Source organism: Cervus elaphus, chromosome 23, assembly GCF_910594005.1.
Source record: "Cervus elaphus chromosome 23, mCerEla1.1, whole genome shotgun sequence".
Lineage (NCBI taxonomy): Eukaryota > Metazoa > Chordata > Mammalia > Artiodactyla > Cervidae > Cervus > Cervus elaphus.
In genome coordinates this window covers 57,671,409-57,697,280 of record NC_057837.1, presented here as the reverse complement: position 1 = coordinate 57,697,280, position 25,872 = coordinate 57,671,409, and the positions used below count along the sequence as shown (strand labels likewise).

At 44.6% G+C, this 25,872-nt stretch overlaps 1 protein-coding gene across 1 annotated transcript in view; it reads left to right on the top strand.

Annotated features, from left to right (window-relative positions):
• The window catches only part of RAB22A (RAB22A, member RAS oncogene family), a 49,413-nt gene extending 27,884 nt beyond the window's left edge, over positions 1-21,529 (top strand). The window contains exons 3-7 of the mRNA XM_043882703.1: positions 1,167-1,248; positions 9,348-9,419; positions 9,512-9,618; positions 10,168-10,277; positions 14,500-21,529. Of these exons, the coding sequence (XP_043738638.1) occupies positions 1,167-1,248; positions 9,348-9,419; positions 9,512-9,618; positions 10,168-10,277; positions 14,500-14,597 (469 nt within the window). The 3' untranslated portion in view covers positions 14,598-21,529. The remainder of the gene's footprint in view (positions 1-1,166; positions 1,249-9,347; positions 9,420-9,511; positions 9,619-10,167; positions 10,278-14,499) is intronic.
• The last annotated feature ends 4,343 nt before the right edge of the window (positions 21,530-25,872 follow it).

The following is a 25,872-nucleotide window of genomic DNA, read 5'->3' as shown; positions in this document are numbered from 1 at the left end:
CCTGGTGCACATCCTGATTTAACTGTGGCAAGTGTAAAAAGTTTTTAAAACTAAGGATTCTGATACTTACCTAAGCTTAGTAATGCTTCAGAAAGTCATTCTATCGATTTCAGCTTGCACTTTGTTGGAAATTATGTAACTGCTACTTGAATCTTTTCAAAGATATTTCAGATTCAGAATATGTGAAAATGTCTAGCCATTGAGTTCATTGTCCTGATTAGGATGATGAGGGTGTGATTCCAAGAGCACAGCTTGACCCTCGGCCCCCAGAAGGTTTATTCAGTGGGAAAGTAGACATAATCATCTCTGGGTTCTTCAGCCAGACTGGGATGCCTGGAGGAGGCTGAGAGACAAAGGACTTCCCAGCAGGGAGCTTTCCTGTGGGTTGGGAGAGTAGAAGGTAGCTTTGGAGCTAGTGCTGGCCTGTGACAGGCCTCCAGAATCTTTAGCCGGGAGCCTCCAGAGGGTCTAGGCACGTGTTCCACAGCTCCTCACAGGTTCTCCCAAAAGCACAAGCCCCTGACCCTGCCTTCAGAGGCCCCTGCATGGAGTAGCCCCTCGCAGATGGCAGGAAGACCTGCACAGGAGCATTCTTTCTCCACCCAGGACCGGGGTGGCCCTGAGGCTCTACGTGACCCTGCAGGACAACCAGTGGGGGGCCGATCTGTTACTGAAACACAGAGGTGGTGATTGGGAGTCTTCCTGCTGCTTGTTGGCATTTTAGTTTTATTAACCCTAGTCTAACACTAGCTCTTCACATGATCCTTTGGTTTAGGAACGGGCTGAGGATAAAGCCAAATGACCTACTGCTCATTACTAGTGCACTCATTTCCTGGACACACAGGTTTTCACAATAGTTTTCCCATGGTGCCATCTTTCTAAAGAACAGCTTGAATATATTACAAGGGAGGCTGATGTCTGGATTATCAAATTATCTCATGGTTCTTTTGATGTGAAGTTTGGGCAGCCACAAGCCAAAGAACTCTTTCGTCTTAGAGCATGCTGCCAGCATCTGAGTGTGTCTCATCAGTACTCCAAAGAGGAGCACAGTCAGAATGTAGTGTGGAGCGGGAGTGTGAGAACTGGAGTCTAAGCGATGTTTCCAACTGGGGCTGGTGACGTGCTTTAAATAACTGTGTTCTGATCGTTTAGGTCTCTTTTTGTAGGGCATCTTTTATGACCAAGACTGTCCAGTACCAAAATGAACTACATAAATTCCTCATCTGGGACACAGCTGGACAAGAACGAGTAAGTCACTCTTTACATTACTATGTGTTTTTCTGAGGCCAAGATGAAAGCACCAGTGCAACTGCTGGGTCCCATCACTTCACATCACTCGCTTCCCTTCTCTGCGCCAGACACACATCTTCCCATTTGCACGGCCAGCCCTTTCCTTCTCAATTGGAACCACGAAGTCCACTGATGGAGAACGTGCTTATGGGCACTGAGGGCGTTCTTACACATTTTAGTGTCTTCAAGTAAATGCTGACTAACAAGCCTGATGAAACCCCACTCAGAGCATGGTGTGTGATTTGGGGGCTCCATCCTCGAGCAGAGATAATGAAAGAATTAGTGGTAGGAAGGGAGAGTGAAGCACATCTCATTATAGCCGCCTTTTAAGAGCTAAAGAGGGAACTTTAACAGCATATAAATTTTGAGACTTTAAGTGAAATGGATGAGCTAACACAGTGCCATGCAATAATGCTTAATAAATGCCTAATGATAAAGTTGTCCAGGATGGCTGTCTTGCCTCGGAAGGGTCTGGGCCAGAAGTGGGGCCAGGGCCATGGTACCGCAGTGCAGAAGAGGATTTGGCAAAGCCCACCCAAATGGAACGGGATCAGAAGGTGGGGGAGGGTCCGGCTGCTGCTGCCGCCCCATCCTTTTCTGTGTTGAGTTCCCCATTGAGGTGTGTCTGCAGCTGCCCCGTTATTCAGCTCCTGTTTAATTTTGTTTTTAAAGAGTGTTATCAAAACAGAGCATGTGATGGATGCACTGTGCTATCTTAAAGCCCTTAAAAGTATAGCGGAAGTAATCAGGAGAAATAGTCTGTCCTCACAGTCTTATCTGAGACAGCATAGATGCTTCGAATGCTGTAAAGCCTGACAAGCATCATCACAGACAAATGGAGGAAAACACGACAAGCTGTTCTGTTGTCCTGGATGTAGACATCGCACATTTGTACGGATTTCACGTCTCAAGTTTGCTCTGTTTGGTTTCTTCTGCTTTGTGTTTTTTTTTTAAAACCATTGGATGTCACACCCCGTGTCCAGTTCTTCATCCGAGATGTATCTGCTTGGTCTCTGGTCCCCACTGCTCCTGTGTTGTCTGGGCCATGTGTGCTGAGGTGGGTGGGTCTTGGCCAAGCATCACTCACCCATCTTTCAGAAGGGCCACCTCCCACGGAGCCTCCCTGAGTATGTCCACAGACATAGCCCTGGCATCCAGCCTGTTAGCCACAAACTCATGGCTCTTCATACCAGTAATATATGTACCCTTTCAGTGAATTCCACATCTCAGTTACCCCTCTGATATATTTGATGAGACAGCAAAGCCCTAATCATAAAGCATCCTTCTATAATGTAGATTCCATTATGCCTTGAATCAGAGCCTGTCCTCATAGACACAGTGATGTATAACATCTCTTTTTTTTTCAGAACGTAAAAAAAGAATAACACGAGGGTTTATGCCTCTCTCTTGCTGTTGCCATGATAGCAGGATTCTGTTAAGTTTTGTAATTAGCTGGTCTGCCTGCCTCTTGTTTCCCCACCTCTAATTGATTCTGCACCAGGAGTCATTGCTCTGAGATGCAAATGTCCCTCACCCCTACCTGGAGCTCGATCACTGAGCCAGCGAAGGGCTCACGCTGGGAATACAGATGAGGCGGCCGGGCCCAGGAGGCCTGCCCAGCAGAGCCTCGCGCCGTGGAGACTGTCAGGAGAGGGACGCTGGCTGTGCACCCCCGCTGCAGCTGGTCATTGCCAGATCATAGGGTTTAAGAAGAACTCAACATCAACAGGGAATCATAGACTGTTTGAAATGCTGTGAAAATCCTCCAGGGCGCCTCTGTGAACCTTTCCTGCCTGTTTGTCCCAGACACAGCCTTTGGGTCTGGATGGTGCCAGCCTCCGCCAGACTCTCCATTGTCACCTCCTCCCACCAGTTCATCCTCCAAGACCAAACAAACCTTTCAGATCTGCCATCACCAGGCCAGCGCCTACCTTCACACCCACGTCCCGTCCTTCCCTCTGCTTGGAACACCCTCCCTCCCAGCGTTAGCCTGGAGAACGCATGTTCAGCCTTCAAAACTGTCATCCCATGTTGCCTTGAGGGGGCTTTCCCCACCACCCCTGCCTTCCTCAGTTTGCCACAGGCCCGCCTCGTTCAGGCGTGAGTCTGGAGGTGCTTCCTCCCCGTTAGCTGTCCTGACAGCTCCAGCTTCTAAGTCTACTCACTCCTTCCTGTGTCCACTGTCAGCAATCTGCCACCTCTCACTGTCACCCAGGAGTTCCTGTCTCCTGGTCACTGGTCTCCCTGCCTTCCCTCCTCCCAGCCCCGTCACCCTGTGTCCATTCTCCTCACAGGACCCAGGGGGCCCTTGTGAAAACCTCAGTCAGACCCTGTTACCCTCCTGCTCACCTCCTCAGGAACTGCCAGCTGCCCCTCTCCTGGAAGCCGCACTCTGTCCAGGGGTGTGCAGAGCCCTCGCGGCCTGCGCCACCTGCCTCCAGGGCCTCCGGTCCAGCCTCCCCTCACCTGCCCAGGGCCTCCACTCACTTCTTCAGACACACCAGAGTCGGCCTTCACACACAGTATTCCTCGCACCGGAAGACTCCCTTCACACGCAGCCTGCCCATCGGGCTCCTTACCAGCCTTTCTGTCCCAGTTCAGCGTCACAGCTCACGGTCTTCCCTCACCCCTCTGCACCTCAGCCCCGCCCCAGCTCGTGCTCTATTCATTTCCCTCAGAACCCTCATTCCAAGTTGTAAGTAGATACCTGTCCACACCCCTCTCCTGACAGGCTCTCCCCACAGAAACTGAGAACCGGGCCCACGGGGTTATGTTCCCAGGGCCCAGCACAGGGCCTGACCTGGTGCTCAGGTATCAGGTAGACCAGTTAGCAGGTAGACTCTGCAGTGTATTTCTTTATATCCTGAACCATCCTTGTGATTGCCCACAACCCCCAGGTTGTACCCCGTCTCCTTACCTGTTTATCCTTCTGTTAGTGAGCTCCTTGGGGGCAGGGGCTGTCCTCACATCTGTGTGCTCAGCCCCTGGTGCTCAGCACTGATACCCATGGATTTATGTCATTTAATTGTGAGCCCTAGTCTGGCACAGGGAAACAGGCCCAGATCCTCCCCCTCCTTCTGTCATGTGAGTAGCATGTGCCTCAAATTAGGCATTTCTGATATCTATGTATTTGTTATTCAGTTCTCTGTAATGAGATTTATCATGGAATCAGAAGTCATCCTAAAATGCAACCATTCATGATGAACTGACCATTCGGACATCCTTCCCATTTGATCCTCACGTCTTCACAGATGGATTATCTTTGATGGTCCAGTCACAACTGATTGCAAAGTAATTTCATTAAGTCACTGAAAGTGATTTGGAGAATTCTGTAGATGTTATACAAAGCCATTGATGGTAGGGAGCTTGTTAAATTAAGTGAAGAGAAAGCTACTGATCAAAGTGATGACATAAGTGCCTCAGAAGATAATGATTTGTGTATCAAAAGGCCTAGGGAAAACCGATAGGAGTCCTCAAATATTTTGTAAAAGTTCCCTTCCTGTGACAGGACTAGGAGAGGCAAACACGAAATGAAAAATAGATACCATATTGTGCCAGCATATGGTTCAGGGGAGCTTGGTGTGCTGCAGTTCATGAGGTTGCAAAGAGTCGGACGTGACTTAGTGACTGAACAAGAACAACATGCTTCTATCAGAAGAATCATGGTCCAGTTATCAATCAACTTGGACTCAGTGTTCAGTCAAGAAACTGGTTTCAATAATAAACCAAAGTTTTTTCTAATACCAGATAAAATGAAACTTGTTTTCATAATTTTTTTCTCGAGACAGAGCCTTTTCAGACCTTTTCATCCCTAAATGAATTCATTTTAAATGATCTTTCCCCACCAATCTTCCTTCACCAACAAGGACTCCTCCAGAAGCATAGCGACAGACCTAGCTGCTGCACAAACATGCACCTCACATCCATGTCAGAAGTGCTCCGTAACTGTAGCAGCAGCGTTTCAAATACTTGCCATCTGCGTGTGATCATATAAAAAAATCTTCTTAACCAAAATCTAATAGACACTGCAGCCAGTCTTGAAGATTTATGTCCCTGAATCTTAATGTGGTTTCTCCTGATGACCATTTCTAGAGGTCAGAGCGCCAGGACGACTTGGACTCATTTGTTGTCACAGGAGTCACATAAGGGGTGTACTCAAGTTTGAAATCAGGAAAACGTGTACACGTCGCTTAACATCTATGACTGGGGTCCACACTGTGGCTCTCGGGCCAGATCCAGCTTACTTCCTGTTTTTTCAGAGCACAGCCGTGCTTATTTGTTAACTTGCTGTCTGTGGCTGCTCTCTTGCTTCCATAGTAGAGTTGAGAAGTTGCGGCAGAGATCACGTGATCCACAAAGCCTAACGTGTTTTTCACTGGCCTCTTTCAGATAAAGCTTGCCAGCCTCTGATCTAGGGCCTGGTTGGGAGCAAAACTATGCTCACATTCTTTGAGTCTCTTTGTAAGCTGCTGCCTTCTTTTTTTATACCACAAGTACAGTACATAGAAAGAGTTTCAGTGTCAGTCATGGAGGAGAAGCTTGTAACAGGCTAACCCTCACACAGGTAACAGTTCTGTATAAACATTGGGCAAAGCATTAAAAAACAACTCTCTGAAGGTCCTGTGGAGCAGGGACTGAAAAGGGAGTGACATCGAATAAGACTCACGTTTTCATGGCTTTTCCCCCAGAGGGCACACCCACGACCATGCAGCACAGGGTAGCTAGAACTCAAGCGGGGGGCTGTCTTTGTAGCTTGCAATATTTAAGGGCAGAGATTAAGGTTGCTAGAGCAGCTGGGAAATGAGGAGGCAAATCCCAGAAAAGATGAATCTGACAAGTCAGGAAGCCTTGAAAATCAGCTTATAAATTCCTTTCCTGGCTTTGCTTAACCCTAAAATTGTGAAAGCACAGGAGCGACACTAAGGGATTCAACAGAAACCAACAGCTGAAAAGGTGACAGGACAGAGCAGAGATCCTGCTGCTGCTCATGAGAATAAGCAGAGTTTAGAGTCCAGTTCTGCCTGTTATATAAGGCTTAATCAGTACCCTAGGATCCCCCTGAAACTGCCAAAGGGCCATGTCTTATGAGTAGAGACCCACATACACCCACCCTAACCACGTGTAAAACCATCTCAGGGTGATAAGCCAGTGTTTTAACACTGCAGAGAAGATAACGGAAACCAGATATTTTAAATATATAACTACAGATGGGGAGTCTCTCAGAGAATGACAACTGATAAATGAAAATGCTAAAACTGAAAACTGTAATATCTAAAATGAAAAATCCACCAGATAAGTGACAAATTAACCAATCAGAAGAACAGAGAGTAGAAAAATAGGAACCATGGTACCCTAGGGACAAATTCAAATGATCAAACGTGTGTGACTGGAGACCCAGAAGTTGTTAAAAAGAAAAAGAAGTGGGGGGACAGAAAGAAAAGATGTTTCAAGAAACAGTGGCTGAAATTTTTCCATATTTTGGTGGAATTAACTCACAAATCCAAAAGTATAGCAGACTCATAGATATCAAGAAATCTCCGACTAAGTCTATCATAGTCAAATTGCTAAAAACCAAAGTTAAAGAGGAAAATCTTGAAAGCAGCCAGAGATAATACCATAGGCACATGCAGGACTCAACACTATGAAAGAGGAATAGCCTTCCACAGCCAGTGGAGGCCAGAAGACAATGGAGCCATTTTAAAGAGTCAGAATTATCCACTTAGCAAAATTATCTTTCAGATATGAAGTCAAAGTCATGACATGTTTAGAAGAAGAAAAACAGAGAGGATTTAGCAGCAGTGGTCTCAGAAAGGTCCTTAGGCTAGAGGGGATGATGCCAGATAGTAATTGAGATCCAAGGAGGCAACAAGAACCACTTGGAATGGTTAATATAAAAATCTGGGGATTTTTCTTTTTATTAAAAAGAAATTATTGGCTGTTTAATGCAAAAATTACAATATTATGTGGGTTATCGTATAGATTTAAAATACTTGACAGCAGCACAAAGGACAGTGGGATAAGAAATCTTGCACTGTTCTGATCTTTCACATAAGGTGGTGCGTTTTAAACTCTTAAGTCAGCTATGAGAGACATATATTGTAGTTACAAGACCAACCACTTAAAGAGTAATACAGGGAGGTATAACTAAAAAACCAATGGACTAATTAAATTAATACATTAAAAGTAAACAGTAAAAAATAGTTAATGCAAAAGAAGGGAAGAAAGGAAGAACAGTTTTATTTTGTTTTAATGGAACAAAATATAAAGCAAATAGCAAAATGGTAGTCCTAATATCAGTAAAAACCAAATATATCAGGAAGTACATTAAGTGTAAAGGAACTAAATATTCTACTTAAAAGGCAAAGTTTGTCAGATTGGATCAAAAGTCAAAGTCAAACCATATGCTGGTTATAGAAGGGATTACCTCACATAGAAACCTCGAGATCACTTGAAAATAAGAGAATGGAAGTGGATATTCTGTGCAAACCATAAGCAAGAGAAAACTGTAGTTTTTATATCTATATCAGTAAACAGACTTGAAAAGAAGCGTTACCATCAAGAATAAAGAAGGGGGGTGAAAAGAGTAGCATTGGGGAACTTTTCATGTTGATAAAGGCATTTTCTATCTTGGGATGGGATAGGATGAATGTATACATACACATTTGTCATTTTATCTAAATTAAGACCTTATATCAGCCTTAAGATTTTTGCACTTCTCTAAATGAATCTTACTCTATAAATTTAAATACCACACACACACAAAATCCAACAACCTTGTAAAGGAAGTTGCTGGAATAATGCCTCAAAAGTGAAAGCTAGCGCCATAGCCTTTGCTCCATCTTGTGCTCCTCTGACTGTCATCCCAGGGAGGCAGTTCAGAGTCTTTCCCACCTAATCATCTGGTTTCCTTAAAGTTGCTTACAAGCTTTATTGTTTTTTTCTCTCTCTAAAACTTAACATTTTATTGCAAGTTTTCCAACTTTGACCCCAGAGGCAGGGATCTTTCTCCCTGAGACTAGTAATGCTAAACTTGGATGGATATTTGAGGCTGGCATTTATTTTGATATCCCCCTGCACCTAAACAGTTCTTAGGTGCTCACTTCTGATAGCAGTGTCTACCTGTGTTTTGGAGGGAAGCCACAGAACAGAGAGCAGGAGGGGAGTCCTGTAGTACCTCTCACATCATGTGTAGGGGCCAGGTTTCAAAGTCAGGGGATATGACAAAGATCAAGCACAAGTCAGAGTCTTGTCTTGTACGCTGACCTCACATTCACTGAGCAGGAGGCTTGACCAGCACACACACATGCCCAGAAACCAGGGTTGACTGGGGTAGGCACATCCCATTTTCCATCTCACACCCTGTCAAAACAAGTGGCCCACTAAATCAGCCTCTCTATTTAGATTGTCCTTCCTTCTCTTCCCTGTTGTGTTGGGGGAGAGGGGGAGAGCTGGGGGGTGATTGGTGGGAAGAAGCCCTGCATTAACACAGAGTTAAATGCATGTAAATGGAATGAGATATATACCCGCTTTGGGGAATTGCCACGCGTATGTGGACGATATCAAAAAAGTGAGTTACAAGCTCATCCAGGTCGTGAATGTAAATGTATACTCATTTCTGTAGTACAATCAGCATTTAGGTTGCAGGTTGTCTTTACGACACCCAAATGCAGGCACTTCTCTGGAGAACATTTACAGCATTATTTTTATCTCCTTGTTAGTTTGGGGAGCCAAAGTTTAAAGACTACTGAACAAATGAATTTGGAAATTATAACATTGAGTTCAATTAGCCTTTTCAACTGAAACTATTATTTATAGCACGTATTTAATTCCTATAAAAGTGTATTCTAAACTACCTTCTGAGTGGCATTTCAGTGTTAGATTTGAAGTTTTTGCCTTTGGTAATTACTGGTTCATTTGCTTTAAAGCATCATGTCATCTTTTTTGGCTTAAGAGAAAGATTACCTTTTGTGTGGGGATAATGGGCTTCAAAGTCTAGTAAGAAGTATATTTAACCAGTTTTCCCAATTTTGTTGTTTATTTTTCTCTCTTCTCTGCAGTTTCGTGCCTTAGCGCCAATGTACTACCGGGGCTCGGCTGCAGCTATAATTGTTTACGACATCACGAAAGAAGTAAGGCCTGACATACCATCTTCTTGAGACTATTCTGAAAACTCTGTTTAGGTCGCTTCAGTCTCCAGTTGCTTTCCTCCTTTGTGTTACAGGAGACATTTTCAACATTAAAGAATTGGGTAAAAGAGCTTCGGCAGCACGGCCCACCCAATATTGTAGTTGCCATTGCAGGAAATAAGTGTGATCTTATCGATGTAAGGTAAGTTATTAGTGCAGGAGATACCAGTGCTGATTGTGTGTTCTTCTTCTAACAGAGCACTATCCAGTAGAAGAATCTAGCTTCTGTTTTATCTCTGACATTGAAAAATTCCTTTTTGTTGTTCGGTTGGGATCCTGAAGTTTCAAACTAAAATTAAGAGTTCAGACACTCAAAGCTCATTAGATTATATATCGAGACAGGTGTGTAATTTATTTAAACATCAGCTGCAGCACACTTGAACATGATCTGAGATTGATGTAGCCTCAGCTCCCGTGACACAGGGTGCTCAAATGGGGAAAGGATATTTTAAGGAAAGCGCGTTGATTGGCAGTTTCTCTGGACCACTTCTGTGATCCTCCAAGCAAGGGCTGTAGTGTGGGTGGTGGGGGGAGAAACCATGGTGATTCTCTGACCATTCCATTAGATGTATTGCTAGTGGTTCCAGGTTCTGTTCTGATCATCATGAATCTGGTTAAATACTGGGTAGATGGGGATCACATTAAGCTCCTGATGGGTAGAGTTTGTGATCTACAGTTTATTGTTTTCCAGAGAGGTCATGGAGAGAGATGCCAAGGACTACGCTGACTCCATCCATGCAGTCTTTGTAGAGACAAGTGCGAAGAACGCGATAAACATAAATGAACTCTTTATAGAAATTAGTGAGTATCCCTACCTCATTCATGTCTTCTTTGTACAGCAACTTAATGCAGGAATCTGGCCAGGGAGGATTTCCTCCCTACACAGAGCAGTCTAGACTCTGGTATTGTTCTCAATGGAGTGAGGTTTGAGACTTGAAGAGTGACGGTAGGTTTTCATATCAGGCTATAATTGCTGGAGAGCTGCTGCCTGATGACTGGCCCTTCCTTCTAGGAGGAGTGTTGCTCCTGAATCAGTAATGTGCAAGGCCTTGGGGTCCTGGAAGCTGTCATTGTCCTCTCTCTCTTTAAATGTGTTTCAGTTAGTCATCCAAAGTCATCGAGCATGAATAAGATAAATAAAGGGACATGGAACGTGCGTGTAATTCCCTCATAAGGAAGTCCTCAGAAATTCATATGAGGCTCTTGCCAGTGAGAGGTTAAGACACTCTCTCCTCACCTCCTCTTTCCCTTTTCAGAAGTGTTACAGTGATGACACTCAATGGGAGAGTCTGCCACATCCCTCTGGGACCATCCATGGATCGTATCTGTTTATTCATTTCATTCCAATTCATCAGAATGTTCACTAAGACCTGTTCCACACTCGGGGAGACAGCAGCAAGCATGACGGGCCAGCCTCTGCGGTCCACTGGGGGAGAGACAGCACACAGGGAAGCAAGACCCTTTCTGATGATGAGCAGGAATACAAAGAACATAAGATAGACTGACATGAAAGAGTTTCTGCAGGTGGTTAGGGAAGGCTTCTCTGAGGAGGCACTATTGGAGCCAGACCCTGACAGAGCAGATGTGTAGAGCCCTGAGGTTCGTGTTAACTGAACGAGTCAGACTCGCACATGAAGGACAGGAGAAAGCCACACTGAGATCCATCCTTTGGGGAGATCTGAAAGCAGAAGGGGGCTTGGCCAGCATGTAGAGGAAGGGCCAGCAGGGCCAGGCGGGGACGGCCCCCAGGGAAGCAGACCTAGGGGCACCCCAGGACCTGGGGGCTGCGGGAAGCCCTAGTGACCCTGACAGCTGGCCAGGGCAGGCTCAGCTCCAGCAGGTGGACGACAGTGGCAAGTAGTCCCCTGGCTACCCCATTACTGGGGTTACTTTTGGTTTTATTTTTATTTTTTGATGTTTTTAGTTTGTTCAGAGATCTGCATTTTATGTAACATGTCACACTTTTTAAATCTGGCTACTTACTGAAATATTTTCAGAGTACCATGCAGGCCTGCCGGGCCCATCTGCTGCCTGGAACAGCTGGTGGACTCTGGTGTGTGAGCTCTAGTCCAGCCCCTTCCTTCCTACATTAGAGAGCAATGATATTTTTCGTCTTCCTCGATTGTAAATAACAGTTACTCAGATGCGTTCCTAAAAGGCAGTGTGTAAAGTTAGTCAGGAATTTTTCACAGTTTAGTTCAGGCTAAAATATCTAAGTGTGTGGTATCGTAATTATCACTGTTTTTGTAGTGTTCTATAGCAATATTAAGAATAGGAAGGTAGTGAAGCCTACCAACAGTGAAAATTCCTGTATAAAAACTAGCCTGTACATACTCATTTTAACTGTGAAGAATTTAAAAAAATATATGTTCCAAAAAATTAGAAAAATTTAGAGAGATGTAAATTAAGTTTATTATTTACTGGGCATTGTAAAATCGAGTTAGCATGGGGCCTGGGTTTGCTGGCTTTTTATCAGTCTAATACACATGCTGCAGAGTGCTCCCGTGAGAAGTATAAAGTTCCAGGGGTTTTCACAGACTGAGTAGACTCCTGGATCAACACCCGTGTCAAGACCATGATGTGCCCCAAGAACCTCACCCCTCCCCCTCCCACAGGAAGCCCCCATCCTGACCACCAGCTCTTCTTGTTTTACCTGTTTTTAGACTCTATTCTTTTTAAAACATACTGGGTTTGCTCTCTGGTGTGTTTGGCGCTACATCACATCTGGGAGATAGGTCCCCATGAGCGTGTGACTCATTGTTGTTGCTGTGGAGTGTGTGTCAGGGCGGGCCACCTCCACGGGGTGTTAGCTGCCGTGTGGATAGGCACCTGGTAGTTGTCCCCAGTTTCGGGCTATGACAGGTAGAACCTCTGTGAGCGCTCTGCTTCTGTCCAGTGTGTGCACGACGTGTACACGTTTCTGTTGGGGGTCTGTTCACACCCAGGAGAAGATGTGCCGAGTCCTCAGGCATGCGCACACTGAGTACAGGTCTACTGCCCAGCGGTCCTCAGGGTGGTCCCACCTGTCAGCGCGGACACTGGTGGGCTCTGAGAACCCCAGTCACTCCATGTCGGGCAGGCAGGGGCATGACCCGCCACTTTGGACAGTGAATGAAGTCAAGCACCTTTCCGGCATCTGTTTACATTTTTATAATATTTAAATAGCCTCTTCTTTGTAGTTTTGCCTGTTTTCCTGATGGCTTTATCTGCCTTTGTCCTAATGTTTATAGTTTATTTTGGCTGTGAGTCCATTGTTGGTTATGTCTATTGGAGAGCTCTACTCCATGCCTTGACTTTCATTTTTGGATCAACTCCTTCCGTGAACTGGAGCTTTGAATCTTAATGTATCCACTTTGTCCTTACTTTACCTTGCAGTTAGCTCCTGCTTAAGAAATCCTTCCCTATTCCCAGGTCATGAAGGTGTTCTCCTCTGCTTTCTTCTAAAAGTATTTTAGAGATGGCTCTGTAACACCAGCTGTGTTTTCAGCATCCATTTATTGAGAAATAAATGATGACAAGAGTCAGTAGAACTTTTAAATAAATTTGCGTTGTGGTCATAACAGTGCATGCTGGCATTTGAAAGTGCTTGTAGGACTTACCAGGGGTGCTTCCTCACTTCGTAGGCACCATGCTATGTACTGCCCCCCCGCCCCCGCCCCCCAGGTTGCAGGCTGCTGGACGAGCTGGAGGCTCCCGTCTGGGCACCTGAGGACCTGGGAGTTGGCAGATTGCTGCTCTGCCTCCTTAATGCCAAACATGTGGGTGTCAGTTCATCCCATGGTTTCAGAGTACCTCAGCACCAGGTGGTGTGCGGAATGGATGCTGGAACATAAAGCTAGAGAGACATGCTGCTTTCCTCCAAGAGCTTGGGGCCCCATTCAAGGAAGAGAGAGATCGCTGCCTGAACAAACACGTAATAACGGGCTTCTGGCTCCTGACTAATGTGAGCGTCCAAGGTGCTAGACAGAGTTAGGAACTGCTCCTTGTACTGGGAGCAGCCCTGGAGTTATCAGGGAGGGTGGGTGACTGGGTGATTTAAGATTTCTCTCGAAATTGACACTATGCTTCATGGAGCAGTAAAGTGAAACCCATTCATTCTCATGCACTGTTGGGAGGAGAATAAAGTGGTGCAGCCTCTTCAGAGAGCAATTTGGCAGCATCTGTCAAAATTTAAATTGCACGTCCTTCCTGCATTTGTGCTAGATAGACCCTGGGAATGCAGTGTCTGTGTCAGATGAACACCCAGGAGTGGAACTACATGACCAACTCTTCCCAGCCGGTCCATTTATCCTACACCAAGATAGTCTTTGCATTGTTGTTAATGACATCAGAATATTGGAAACAAGCTAGCTGTCTGTGAATTGGGGATCAAGGGTAGGACATCCACAGACACAGCATCACAGAGTGTGTAGATGAACTCTGCTTGAGCAGTGCCCGGGATGCGTGACATGAGAGCAGTCTGCTCCTGCCTGGGTTTTAAGAATGGGGATGGGTGCGTGTGTGTTCTGTGCATGTCTGCGCACACCTCTCTCTGGAAGGTGGCCTCTGCTATAAGAAGGACAGGGACGTTCTGATGCAGTTTTTTTTAACATGTTAAATCTTTTTCATTAAAAAAAAATGTATACTAAATGCCAGGTGATACTCTTCTTTGGACCCTGGGACCAAAAAAAATGACAGGATATTAGTGGGAAAACTGATGGCAACAGAAAGTCTGGAACTGATGGCAGCTGAAAGTTGGTTGAATAATGATGTTCCAGTGTCAAGTTCTTCATTTTTGCCAAGTCCCACAGTCATCCCATGAGGTCCCCAAACCGGGGGAGACTGGGTGAGGGGACCCAGCAGTGCTGCATGTTACTTCTGCAGCTCTTCTGTGACATCTAAACGTCTTCCAAAGTTAGAAGTTTATTACCTTTTTTTAATTTTAATGAGACCTGTCAAACTGCATGTGTAGAATGGTCATGTATGAGAAAGAAACCTGAGAAAGTGAATGCTCACTGCCCTCCCTCCTGTCCTCTCGGTTTAGGTCGAAGAATTCCATCCACTGACGCTAGCCCGCCTTCTGGTGGAAAGGGCTTCAAACTCCGCAGACAGCCTTCGGAGCCAAAGCGGAGCTGCTGCTGACCGGGCCTCGGCCCCCCGGGCTTCCCGATGAAGTAGGTGGTCCTGACAGGTCTAGGGAGGGCTAGGCCCCGCCTCCGGGGGTCGCCTGCCAGTCTTGGATCTTCTTCGGGCAACAAGGATTCACAGGAATTGACCGGTTTCGTCTCCCCTTTGGAGACTGCAGCAATAATACGTCAGTCTGTGGACTTCCGTCCTGTAAAGAATCTCTGTGTACACAGGGACTGCATCGTTGGCTCCTGATCTTGCTGAGAAGGAATGTACAGTTGTGTGGATGGTAGGATGAGATCATTGAGTAGCTTTGTAGTCAAGATTCTATGTCACATTTGTAAAGGGAAAACTAGCACTTTCGTGGTTCTTGAGGGGAAAAAAAATGACCTTGTGGAGACATTCCTTCCCTTGGTTTCCCATTGCCACTGTTAGAGGGAGTGGTAGCATTTAGAATGTGTGCCGTTACCACCATGGACGGATGGCAGTTATGATCGTCTGAAGCTGACGTGGGTTGTTTCTGGGGCTGATGGAGAGGCACCCACCCCTGCCGTCTCTGACGCACTTTCCATTGGGCGCAGCAGCCCAGGACCCTGTCGCACGTGTGTCCCCAGGCACGTCACTGGCACCTTTTTAGGTAAGCTCTGACGATCGAAATGGTGATGGTAGAGAGGCTGCCTGGAACATGTTGAATTGCAAATTCAGTTTAAACTGACTAGCCATGTTTTCCAAAAGAAGAGAGGAAGCCCAGAAAGTGGAGTAAATGCTGTCCGTTTTTTATTTAACCAAGCTGTCTTGGTGGGGGAAACAGTTATCTGCCGCTTGCTTAGCACATGTAAAGTTGTAGTCATATATTTATGAGACCACTGCTTACAGATTATAAATTATGTAAATACATTAATAAATTCTATGTTTCGTTTAACACTCCATTCACTCTTGTCCCCGGCCTGGCGCGCGCCCCCCATTTCTCAGTCCGTGAGGTTCTTTGAAGCACGTTTACCTGGTGCAGAAGCATAGAGCATGTGGCTCCGGGTTGGCAGGGTTTCTCTGCCTCCTCTCCCACCACCCCTCCCCTGCAGTCCCGTCTGGAAACCCCTGTGCAGACAGATGCTGCTTGGAGAAGCCTGACTCGTCCGTCCTCGCCTCGGGGTACAGGACCAAGCTCCTGAGCCCACGTGATTTACCTGGTCTTGGAAATAAGCTGCTTCCAGCTTTCACAGCAGCCTCAGACCAACTGTTTGAAGAGCGCTTCTTCTCTTGTTAATAATTCCGCGTCTCTTTCCCTTATTTTCCCCTGCCTCTCTTAGTGGTTAACACTCTTTTCCCTCAGGGAGCCTAATGAGCTTTTTAATATAATCTAAAAATAAAGCACTGAAGTGAAGTTGGTGAAAATTTGTTCCTGGTCTAATTTGGCACCCTTCCAACCTGAGTATTGTAAGGGAAGGAAATTTACAAGATTAAATAGGAAATGAAACAGCTTGAATTTCAAACCAAATTGTGTTTTCAGAGCTATCCTTAAACTGAACAGTCAAAACTTTTAAAAATAATGGTTATTTCTTCATGCCCCCCACTTGATACGGTTAGATTTTAATGGGAAAATTATAACTCAGATTAAGTGAAAAACAATTCCCTTCCCCATGGTGTATATCTTGAGCATTTGGAATTGTTTATTCTATTATTGAAATCGTATAGAAGGAATGTAGGTAGTGAACATTCTCAAGTTGCTTTGTTTAAAGTGCGTAGGGACTGTCTCCTCCCCTGGCATCTAGCTTTCCTCCCCAGTGTGAGATTAGCAAGATTTGGACAGCGTGCGTGATTCCAGGGCCGGGCACTTCACAGCTAAGGGTGGTTAGGCTTTACTTCATATACATCCAAATGGACTGGCCATCAGGCCACTGCCCTGGTTGGTCCCTGACATTCCCACCACCAGGCCTCTGTCTCCATGACAACAAAATAAAAACACTCGACTTACCAAGAGATGAGGCGTGTGTGGCCCTTTCTTATTTCACCAAAAGATGACACAGGTCTGATCTATGACCTTGACTTTTTTTCCACCACAGCTGTCCATCAGCGTGGCTGGTTTCATGGTGTCGGGGTGCACAGGGAAGGTCGGGCAGCGTGCTTCCATGCCTCTCTGGTGGGTGAGGCCTCCCCTCCAAGCGTCTCTCACCCCATTGTGACGTGGGCTGCACAGAGCCCAGCACAGTCCATCCTTCAGCCCCCGCAGCTGCCGCCTTCTCCTGATCCTCGTGGTCCTCCTCACCTGCTCCCCACGTAGTTCGGGGGCCTCTCTTGCCCTCATTTTCCTCAATCTGTCTCGGAAATCACTGTGGCTCTGTACCTCACATGATGTCTTCTTAATACTCAACAATAACAACGGCACCTTGCTCTCTCAGAATCCATAATCCATACTCGATGAGAACAGGGGAAAAGATGTTTTCCGTTACCTTGTTTGCTTCTAAAGCACAAGGATGGATATTAACATCAGAAGCAGTGTTTTATTTTGAGCCCACTTTGGATTATTCACCTGAGTAAACTGATTTAATACATGTTTCATACATCCTTTATTCTTACTTCGTATCATGAGAAAAAGCTAGCTCGTGAAGGAATTGAGACACAGCCCACCTATAAAAATCTGCTTTCGGTTCTCTTATGACGCAGGGCCATCTTTAAAAACTTGGGGGACTGAAAAGAGAAAAGCCATTCATTAGCTCTGAGTGTCTGTTGATTCCTCTCAGAGAAATGAAAATCAGGTCTTTGCTGGCGTCCAGTCCTAGGAACCAGTGATCTCCAGAACTCTTGTTTCACACAAGTGTTTTTCTGATTCTGTGATAACTCATTAATTATCATTTGGTGATTAAAAGAACATAAAGGGGGAGTATGATTAAGTGTCCTTCATCTTAAACTCTCTTTAAGAAGTGATTAAGGAGAAGTACCTACTGCAGGTCCTTCTCGTTCTAAATGAAACCTCCATCACCTGCTCTTCAGCCACAGTCAGGCCCACGTGCTACACGTTGCAACGGAAAGGTTTGGTTCCTGTAAAATAACTCACTTCCTTGTCACCCATGTATGATTTTGTGGGAAGTGCCTGCCCCCCATTATATACACACTTCCTGGGTGCCTCCTCACATCTGAGAGGACTGGACCCTTTGTGCCGGAGGCTCCATCTCTTAAGTGGGCCGGTGTCCTTCTTGAGGCGATCAGGTTTTGTTATTTATACATGTGTAGAAAGGGAAAGAAAACCACATTTACTTCCAGAACTTCTCTTTACGTTTTTGTATTTATTTCTTTTCTGTTCTCAAGAAGGAGCATAGGTCTGTGAGACCTTCTAAATTAAACCCTGACAGAGTAATGAAAACATCCTCAGATGACATTGCATGGCTTTCCTGGAGACGTCAGACCAGCGTATCCAGACTGTTACAGCATCACGTTAAAATGGGCAAGTTTAATTAAGACAGCAGTACACTAATTGGCATGTCAGCCTCAGAGCTTGAAAAGGCATTTGTTCACTGTTAAATGCATCCTTCATGGTCTGAGAGTACATTTCAAAAGAGGTTATGCAAATTCTTATAAGCATCTTTTCACTTTTTTTTTTCCAGAACACACTGAGAACGTGATTCATGGCCCCTTTGTATATAAGAAATAACATGTGTAGCATGTTACATGTATGACAGACGGGACCCCCATACATTCAGATGTCTCTGCAAGAACCTGTGTAACAGTGAGGAAACTTTTCCCTTCTGGGGAAAAGTCACTGGAATTCCCTTCACTCTCTTCTATACTAGAGACCCACTGTAGAACATCTGGGGCTAATGACAGCCCACAGACTCAGGCTGCCTTCCCTCTCTCAACTCATTAAGCTGCAAATGTTCTCCCCCATCTCTGTAATGAAAGTTAAACGACAGTGGTAAGCTGGAGAGTGGAAACCTGTGAAAATCCTTATTTAAATTTGTTGTAAAGGGACGAGCAGCATGACTTGTCTGCAGGAGATCGTCTCCCTCTTTAAAGTTAGTATTTTTTAAAAGAAGAAATAGGGTGTACCTTCAGGGGTCGAGCAGTGACCATAGACCTGCTCTCACTTACACGTGGTCCATCAAAAATGGTTCAATGATTCAGAGTAATGTTTAGGAGATGTGTACTAACTCCTATGGTACTGTGATTAAAAAAACAGTCCAAGCAACAGAATTATCCAGGAGATAAACACGATGCTGTATGGTTTTAGCAGAGGGAAGTGGGGGTAGAATTTGGCCTTGGACTGAAAGAAATGACCCCTGCCCATTTCTCTTGACAACAAGGTTACTTGTCTCAACTTCCAGTAATAGAAATCCAGGCAATGTGATCATCCGATTTGCAAGAAACATTAGTGAAATTCTGGGACATTTGTCCTGTTTTATGTGCAAATGAAAGTTCAAAAAAAAATTAAGAAGGTGTTACATTTTTCAGGAGCCTCCACTTTTTCAGTCCAAGAGGATGATATGTGAGTGACCTGTTATGATGAAGTTTCATTAGACATAATGAAGAAAGGGAATGAATAGAACCAAGAATCTCCTTATTTCTGTTTGTCCTTCAGGATTCTCATAGCATATAAGGAAAATGATTTACCCTCCAAATCTAGAAGGACTTCCAGAGTCATAGATCAACTTTAATTTTTGGTCTGTACCATCAGAAATAACTAATGTCTGTGTTCCTTCCTCTTAGAGCATAATCAATTCCAGATAGGTTAGAATATGTGTGGCTTCCAAACAAAAGGATTCAGAAGTTTAATGAAAAGTCTTGAATCTTCCATCTTTTCCTTTTATTACCTTCAACATTTTAAGTAGATAGTAAGATTAGGATCTATCATCAGTAGATACTAGAGTTAAAACCATGGAGTCTTAACAAATTTAACCGAATTTTTTTTTTTTAATTCATTGCCAGTTCATTTTCAGATCAGTGTGGATGGTCCTGGAGTCCAGTGCCTCATCAAAATGCTTCATAATGGAAACAAATAAAATTCTGGGTAGCTTTCCATGAACAGGAGTTCAAGTGCCAAGAATTCAGCTAATTAATGGGAAATCCTCAGATAGTACTGACTGCTTTTTGAAAGCGGCTTCTCTAAATTGTTAGTTTTAAAGTGTAGACCTTAATCATCTTGTTAATCCTGCAAAAGAAACAAAACACACTGGTTTGATGCAGCTTCTTGATTTGGGGAACTTCTTCATGTTTCCGGAAGCGAATGGTTTAATGCAATACTGAAGAAGAAATCCATCTTTAAAACAGCATTTCACACACAGAGCCAGTAATCTTCACTCAGAATTAAAATTGTTCAGGAAGCACTCACCTTTCAGGTAACGGAGAAAAGCCCACCACCCCTTCTTCCACGAGGCAAGGCCAAAGCCCACATTGAGCACCCAGCTGCCATGGGGCAGGCCAGGGCTACAGGGAACACGCCCCCCCCCCCCCCCCTTCAGAAATAGTCAGCAGCCCATTATTTCACGTTGGAGCTTAACACTTAATTAATCGTTACTGATTTTTTCATGAAATTTATACTTGAATTGTCAGTTCGACACCCACCCACCCACCCCCACTGGAAAAACCTTGAAAGCAGGGCTTAAACTTGTATACCTCCGCTTACTTTGCCCATGAGGTTATTACACAGTTTAGGACACTTTTTCTTAATATGGATTATGCACGTAATGTCAGGTCAGTCCAGCGTGGGGAGAGTTACCAGCATCTGGTTGGTCAGAGCCACCAATGGGTGCCTCTGTCTTTAAACCATTTGTTGTGTCGTGTGGATAGAGTTTATGGCCCTGGAAAAGATTTCCTTCTTTCACTCTCCTCCAGCAGCTCAATCTCTCCATCATCCCACGTTACAAGTCACTCACACAATGGTCCATCACGCCTCTGACCTTCTTAAGAGTTGACGTCTTGACTTCCTTGTGATCGAGGCCATGATTCTTGCCTTATTTCTCCTCTTTTTGCTGCCGGCTTTCCCTTAAAGATGCAGGGCACCCGCCACCCCCTCAGCGTGTGCGACGTGCCTTCCTGTACTGCCTTACCTGGTCACAGCAACGAGATTTGCCCACCTCGTCCCACGAGGTGGGAAAAGCAAGAGGCAACCAGTGATGTCAGACAACACACAGGCTAATTTAGGGGGAGAAGTCTAGTATTTCCAGAGAGGAGATGGGCAGTACTGGTTTACAGTGGCAATGTGACCATGTCACAAAATGTTTTCAACCACTGGCAACGAGGCAGGTTAAGTGTCAGAACTTTGACTTAGTTTGTACTAGAACGTTTGTTAAACTTTGGAAAACCCTAAGGCTAAAGTCTTGAAAGGAGATACGGAGATAGATGAGCCTAGACATTTAAAAAAATAAAGCTAAGCCGTTGTACCAGCAATTCTTATTTCTCCTAAGAATGTCATGCCTTTTCAAGACCTGATGCAAGGAGTAAGATATTTGTGCCTTTTTCTAATAGTGTCTATTATGGGAAAAAGAAAATCAAGTTGCTTACAGTTTAGACCGCCTTGTTGCACTATAAGCAGCCCAGATTCATAGCCATGGCTCCCCTGCATGATGCATTGCTTGACTACCTGTGATGAAATATTGTAATGATGGTTTGCCAAGCTTGTATGAATGTTTGAAGACTTTATTTTTGCAGTCATAACCTTGGGCTGGACCTAAGTCTATATATAAACCATATGGTGTCTGTATTGTTTGTAGATGCTGACGAAAGAAAACTTGATCTTTTGATTTTTGTTGTAAGATTTTTCTTTTTATGTTTAGGCTGGTAGTAGATCATTTGCAAATGGTGGTTGATTTGGCATACTTCTAAATTGTACTGTTTCAGCTTGGATATTCTATACTAAACTTTTATAGAGTATAACATGCTAAGTCACTACAAAATTTGTTGTATTGTAAGGCGAGTGTAAACATTTTGTTAATAAAGTGCTATGTTTACAGATAACATATTTGCCCTTCAGCTGGTTTCTCTTTATGATAGTCTTCATCACACATTTTTCTTTCCCCCCCACTTTTTTTTTTTGGCTGTGTCTTGGGGCATGTGTGATTTTAGTTCCCCAGCCAGGGATCGAGCCCACTTTGGAAGCATGGAGTCTTAACCACCGAACCACCAGCGAAGTCCTTCATCACGTGTTTTTCTTAACTAAATCTCCTAAAGTCATTTTAAAATGATTTTTGAAAACTGAAATGCCAGAACTCTGGTAGCTGTGGTGTCTGGTGAGCAGCACGGTATTTGTATCCATCAACCCAGCTCCCAGCATCTCCCCCTTAGTCACCTCCTCCTTCCTGTCCATGTCCTTCCAGAGTTCAGATGGGGAACCCTGCTGGAGGCAGGCCCGCAAACCCTCCAGCGAGCATTTGGAGGGAACACTGTGTTCTCACTAACTCAGGTTCATGAGCAAAAAGTTATACCATCTTCTGATATCTGGTGGGTTTCCTCAAAGATGCCAGTGTTGCCATTCTGAGTGGACTTCAGCCTGGATGCCCTCAGTGCCATGCAGTGCCCACAGAAGCACAGCTTCACAAACTGGTTTTCTCTCTGACATCCCTCTAAGATAGAAGCACAGTTGTCTTCATGCCGTGTTTGTGTTGACAGCAGATGTGTTCACCTGAGGGAACCTGAGAGAGCAGAGAAGCCTGCAGAGTGGACAGACTGGAGTTTGAGCTTCAACCTAGCCCTTCCTGGGCTCTGTGGCCTTAGACAAAGTTCTTACCCTCTCTGAGTTTTGTGACCTTCATCCATAAAATGAGAAGGTGAAAGAGAGCCAAGCAACTTGACTGTTGGGAGGAGATGCTCTTATAAGTGGCATTCAGCACATTGTTAACAAAGAGTACGTTCTCGCATGTAATTTGAAAATTCATCTCCCTGATTGTCTTCATCTGTTTCAGTTAAAATAGCTGTTTGTCATTAGTTTGGGTTTTTCCGTTTCTTCCAATTTTTTGAGATATACTGGAAGCTCCAGTTGCTCAGGATCCTTGCCAACACTTGGTATGTTCTTTTCCACTTTAGCCATTCTGGCAGAGGGGTAGTGGTATCTTACAATGGAATTTGCATTTTCCCATTCTATGTGTGTTCTTTAGTCCACATCCTCCAGTGTTACAGGTGATACTACACCCACAACTAGAGCTGCATGTGTGGGGAGCCCCAGACCCGGGCTCGACTCACAGGTCCTTAGTCTGTTCAGATACACCAAAACAGAAAATAGACGGAGTTGAAAAGTGAACCAGAACCTGGTGGGGGAATGTTTGCTGCATATATGACAGAATGAATTACTATCTACAGTGAACTAAGAGTGTCCAGGATGCAGAAAGTACCACCCTCAGAAAGGGAAATAAAAGGACCCATAACATGAGAAAACAATTCACAAAAAAATACAAGTAGCAAATTAACAAATTACAGAGGATTGAACTACCCTAATGGCCACCTCATGCGAAGAGTTGACTTGTTGGGAAAGACCCTGAATCTGGGAGGGATTGGGGCAGGAGGAGAAGGGGATGACAAAGGATGAGATGGCTGGATGGCATCACTGACTCTATGGGCATGGGTTTGGGTAGACTCCGGGAGTTGGTGATGGACAGGGAGGCCTGGCGTGCTGTGATCCATGGGGTTGCCAAGAGTTGGACACGACTGAGTGACTGGACTGAACTGAACTGAATGCACATCCAAACTGGTGAGCTAGTGTTTGGCCTGTTGGTGAAAAGGAAGCACAACCCAGCCTCTTAGAGGAGAACGCCCCACCCCTCAGTCCTCATCTAAAGGCACCACCTCCTGGAGATACTGTGGAAGAATTCACACAAACAATAGAATAGTTTTTGCAGCCTTGTACATAGTTTCTGGAAAAGGACCAGAAAGGAATAGACTGTCACATACAAATTAACATGGAAAGGTGTGCCGAGTGTATTGCTGAGTGAAAAACAGCAGGATGTATAGAGTATGACTATAAAACAAATTACACACATGTACACATTTATACCCTGTGGTCTGTAGCCTGCCAGGCTCCTTTGTCCATGGGATTTTCCAGGCAAGAATACTGGAATGGGTTGCCATTTCCTCCTCCAGGGAATCTTCCCAATCTAGGGATCAAACCCACGTCTCATGTCTCCTGCGTTAGGAGGCAGGTTCTTTACCACTAGTGCCACTTGGGAAGCCTGCCTATCAGACTATTAACCTGTCAAAATAGTACCCTTACGCAAGCCAGTCTTGTTTATAGATGCCAAGAGAAGACTCCTGCCAAAGGGGAAGCAGCAAATGAGCACCCACCTGAAACAAGGATGTTTTGAACGCATGCACAAAACAACTGTGCTTTATTTTTCCACAAGCAACTGGCTGTTGCCTTAGAACATACAGGAACTAAATCATGGACCGAAGTTTCTAAGCAACTTGAGTGTTTATTGCAGATTTTTCTTTTCCCATAAAAACTTAAGAACTACATTTCCATTAAGATGGTAAATTATAAATCTAAATGCAAAACCTTTAAAACTTTTCAGTTGTTTGGGTTATAATCACACTATCCAAAAACATGATTCTCCACTGAAAATGTCTGTGTTGGTTGAAAAGTAAAGCATCACCAGACTTCTAGAATTTACCAGGAATATTAAATGACCACTTCTCTTTATACTGTTTCTGAGAGACCACTGCTGGAGTTTGAAAGGAAGTGAAGTGAACGTCACTCAGTCGTGTCTGACTCTTTGCGACCCCATGGACTATACAGTCCATAGAATTCTCCAGGTCAGAATACTGGAGTGGGTAGCCTTTCCCTTCTCCAGGGGATCTTCCCAACCCAGGGATCGAACCCAGGTCTTCCACATTGCAGGCAGATTCTTTACCAGCTGAGCCATAAGGGAAGCCCAAGAATACTGGAGTGGGTAGCCTATCCCTTCTCTGGATCTTCCTGACCCAGGAATCCAACCGGGGTCTCCTGCATTGCAGGCAGATTCTTTACCATCTAAGCTACCAGGGAAGCCCTTGTAAGGGAGAAGAAGGGAAAAAAAGAAAGACTTTACAGCCAACACCTTGTCAAAATGAATCACTGTGTTAATAATTTTAATCAGACCTCTGGTCACTCAGGTTTTTTATTTTCAGTATAACCTCTCAGCATCTTCCAGGAAACAAGTTAAGAATGCAGAGATCCCCCTTTAAGATGTGTGCGTCATGCTGACACAACCACAGGTATGACTGTTAAAGAGGTGGGAAACAGGACAAGAGGGTCAGGATTCTCTTTATTAAGACTCAGTGTAGAATATTATTACCTTCAGGCTTCTGTTAAATAAAATATATGGAAAACATAACGGGAAAGCTACCAAGGCTCCACTCCATTAGAGAAAGGTCACTTTTAAGAAGAAAATTGTAGGGTCGTGAATGGAAATGGGAGGATAATGCTAGATATTAGGGCACAAAATCTGTGCCCATGATATACCATCATCAACATTAGAATTTCAATCACCCACTCCAGCAGCCAGGTCAGGTCACCTCTTTCTTTGCATATAAATGAGAACACATCATAATTTTTTGGAAAAATGGAAAAGGAAAAAATGAGCAGACATGACAGCAATGACCTGGGCACTGTTTACCAGCAAGGTAATAGAAGGCCTGCTTGAATTACCAGTTATGAATACCTGGGGCCATCAAATCATAAAAGATTCCACTAAGAAGACTCTTGAGAATTCCTGAGACAGCAAGGAGATCAAACCAGTCAATCCTAAAGGAAATCAACCCTGACTATTCACTGGAAGGACTGATGCTGAAGCTGAAGCTCCAATACTTTGGCCACTTGATGCAAAGAGCTGACTCATTGGAAAAGACCCTGATGCTGGGAAAGATTGAGGGCAGAAGGAGAAAGGGATGACAGAGGATGAGATGCTTGGATGGCACTGCTGATTCAATGGATGAGAACTTGGGCAAACTCCAGGAGATGGTGAAGGACAGGGAGGTCTGAAGTGCTATAGCCCATGGGGTTGCAAAGAGTCAGACATGACTTGGTGGCTGAACAAGGAGGGTATTTGAATTTTTTAAATTTTATTTTTATGTTTGATATTTCCACTGTGATAGCCCCATATTAAAGAAGTAGAGTCTCTGTGGGTTTTCTTTTCCCTGGTCTTAAATTACTCCTCACCAGACAAATCTGCTTCTGAATGTAACAGGAGATGGGAACATGGGTGGCCAAGTGGCAGTTTTTATAGATGGCCTGTTAATGACCTCAAGGTGCTGAAAGGACAGCCTCTTATGGTACGAATATGGTGATGATTATTGTGTGTATCAAATTAACCCCCCCCCCAAAAAAAAAGAAACC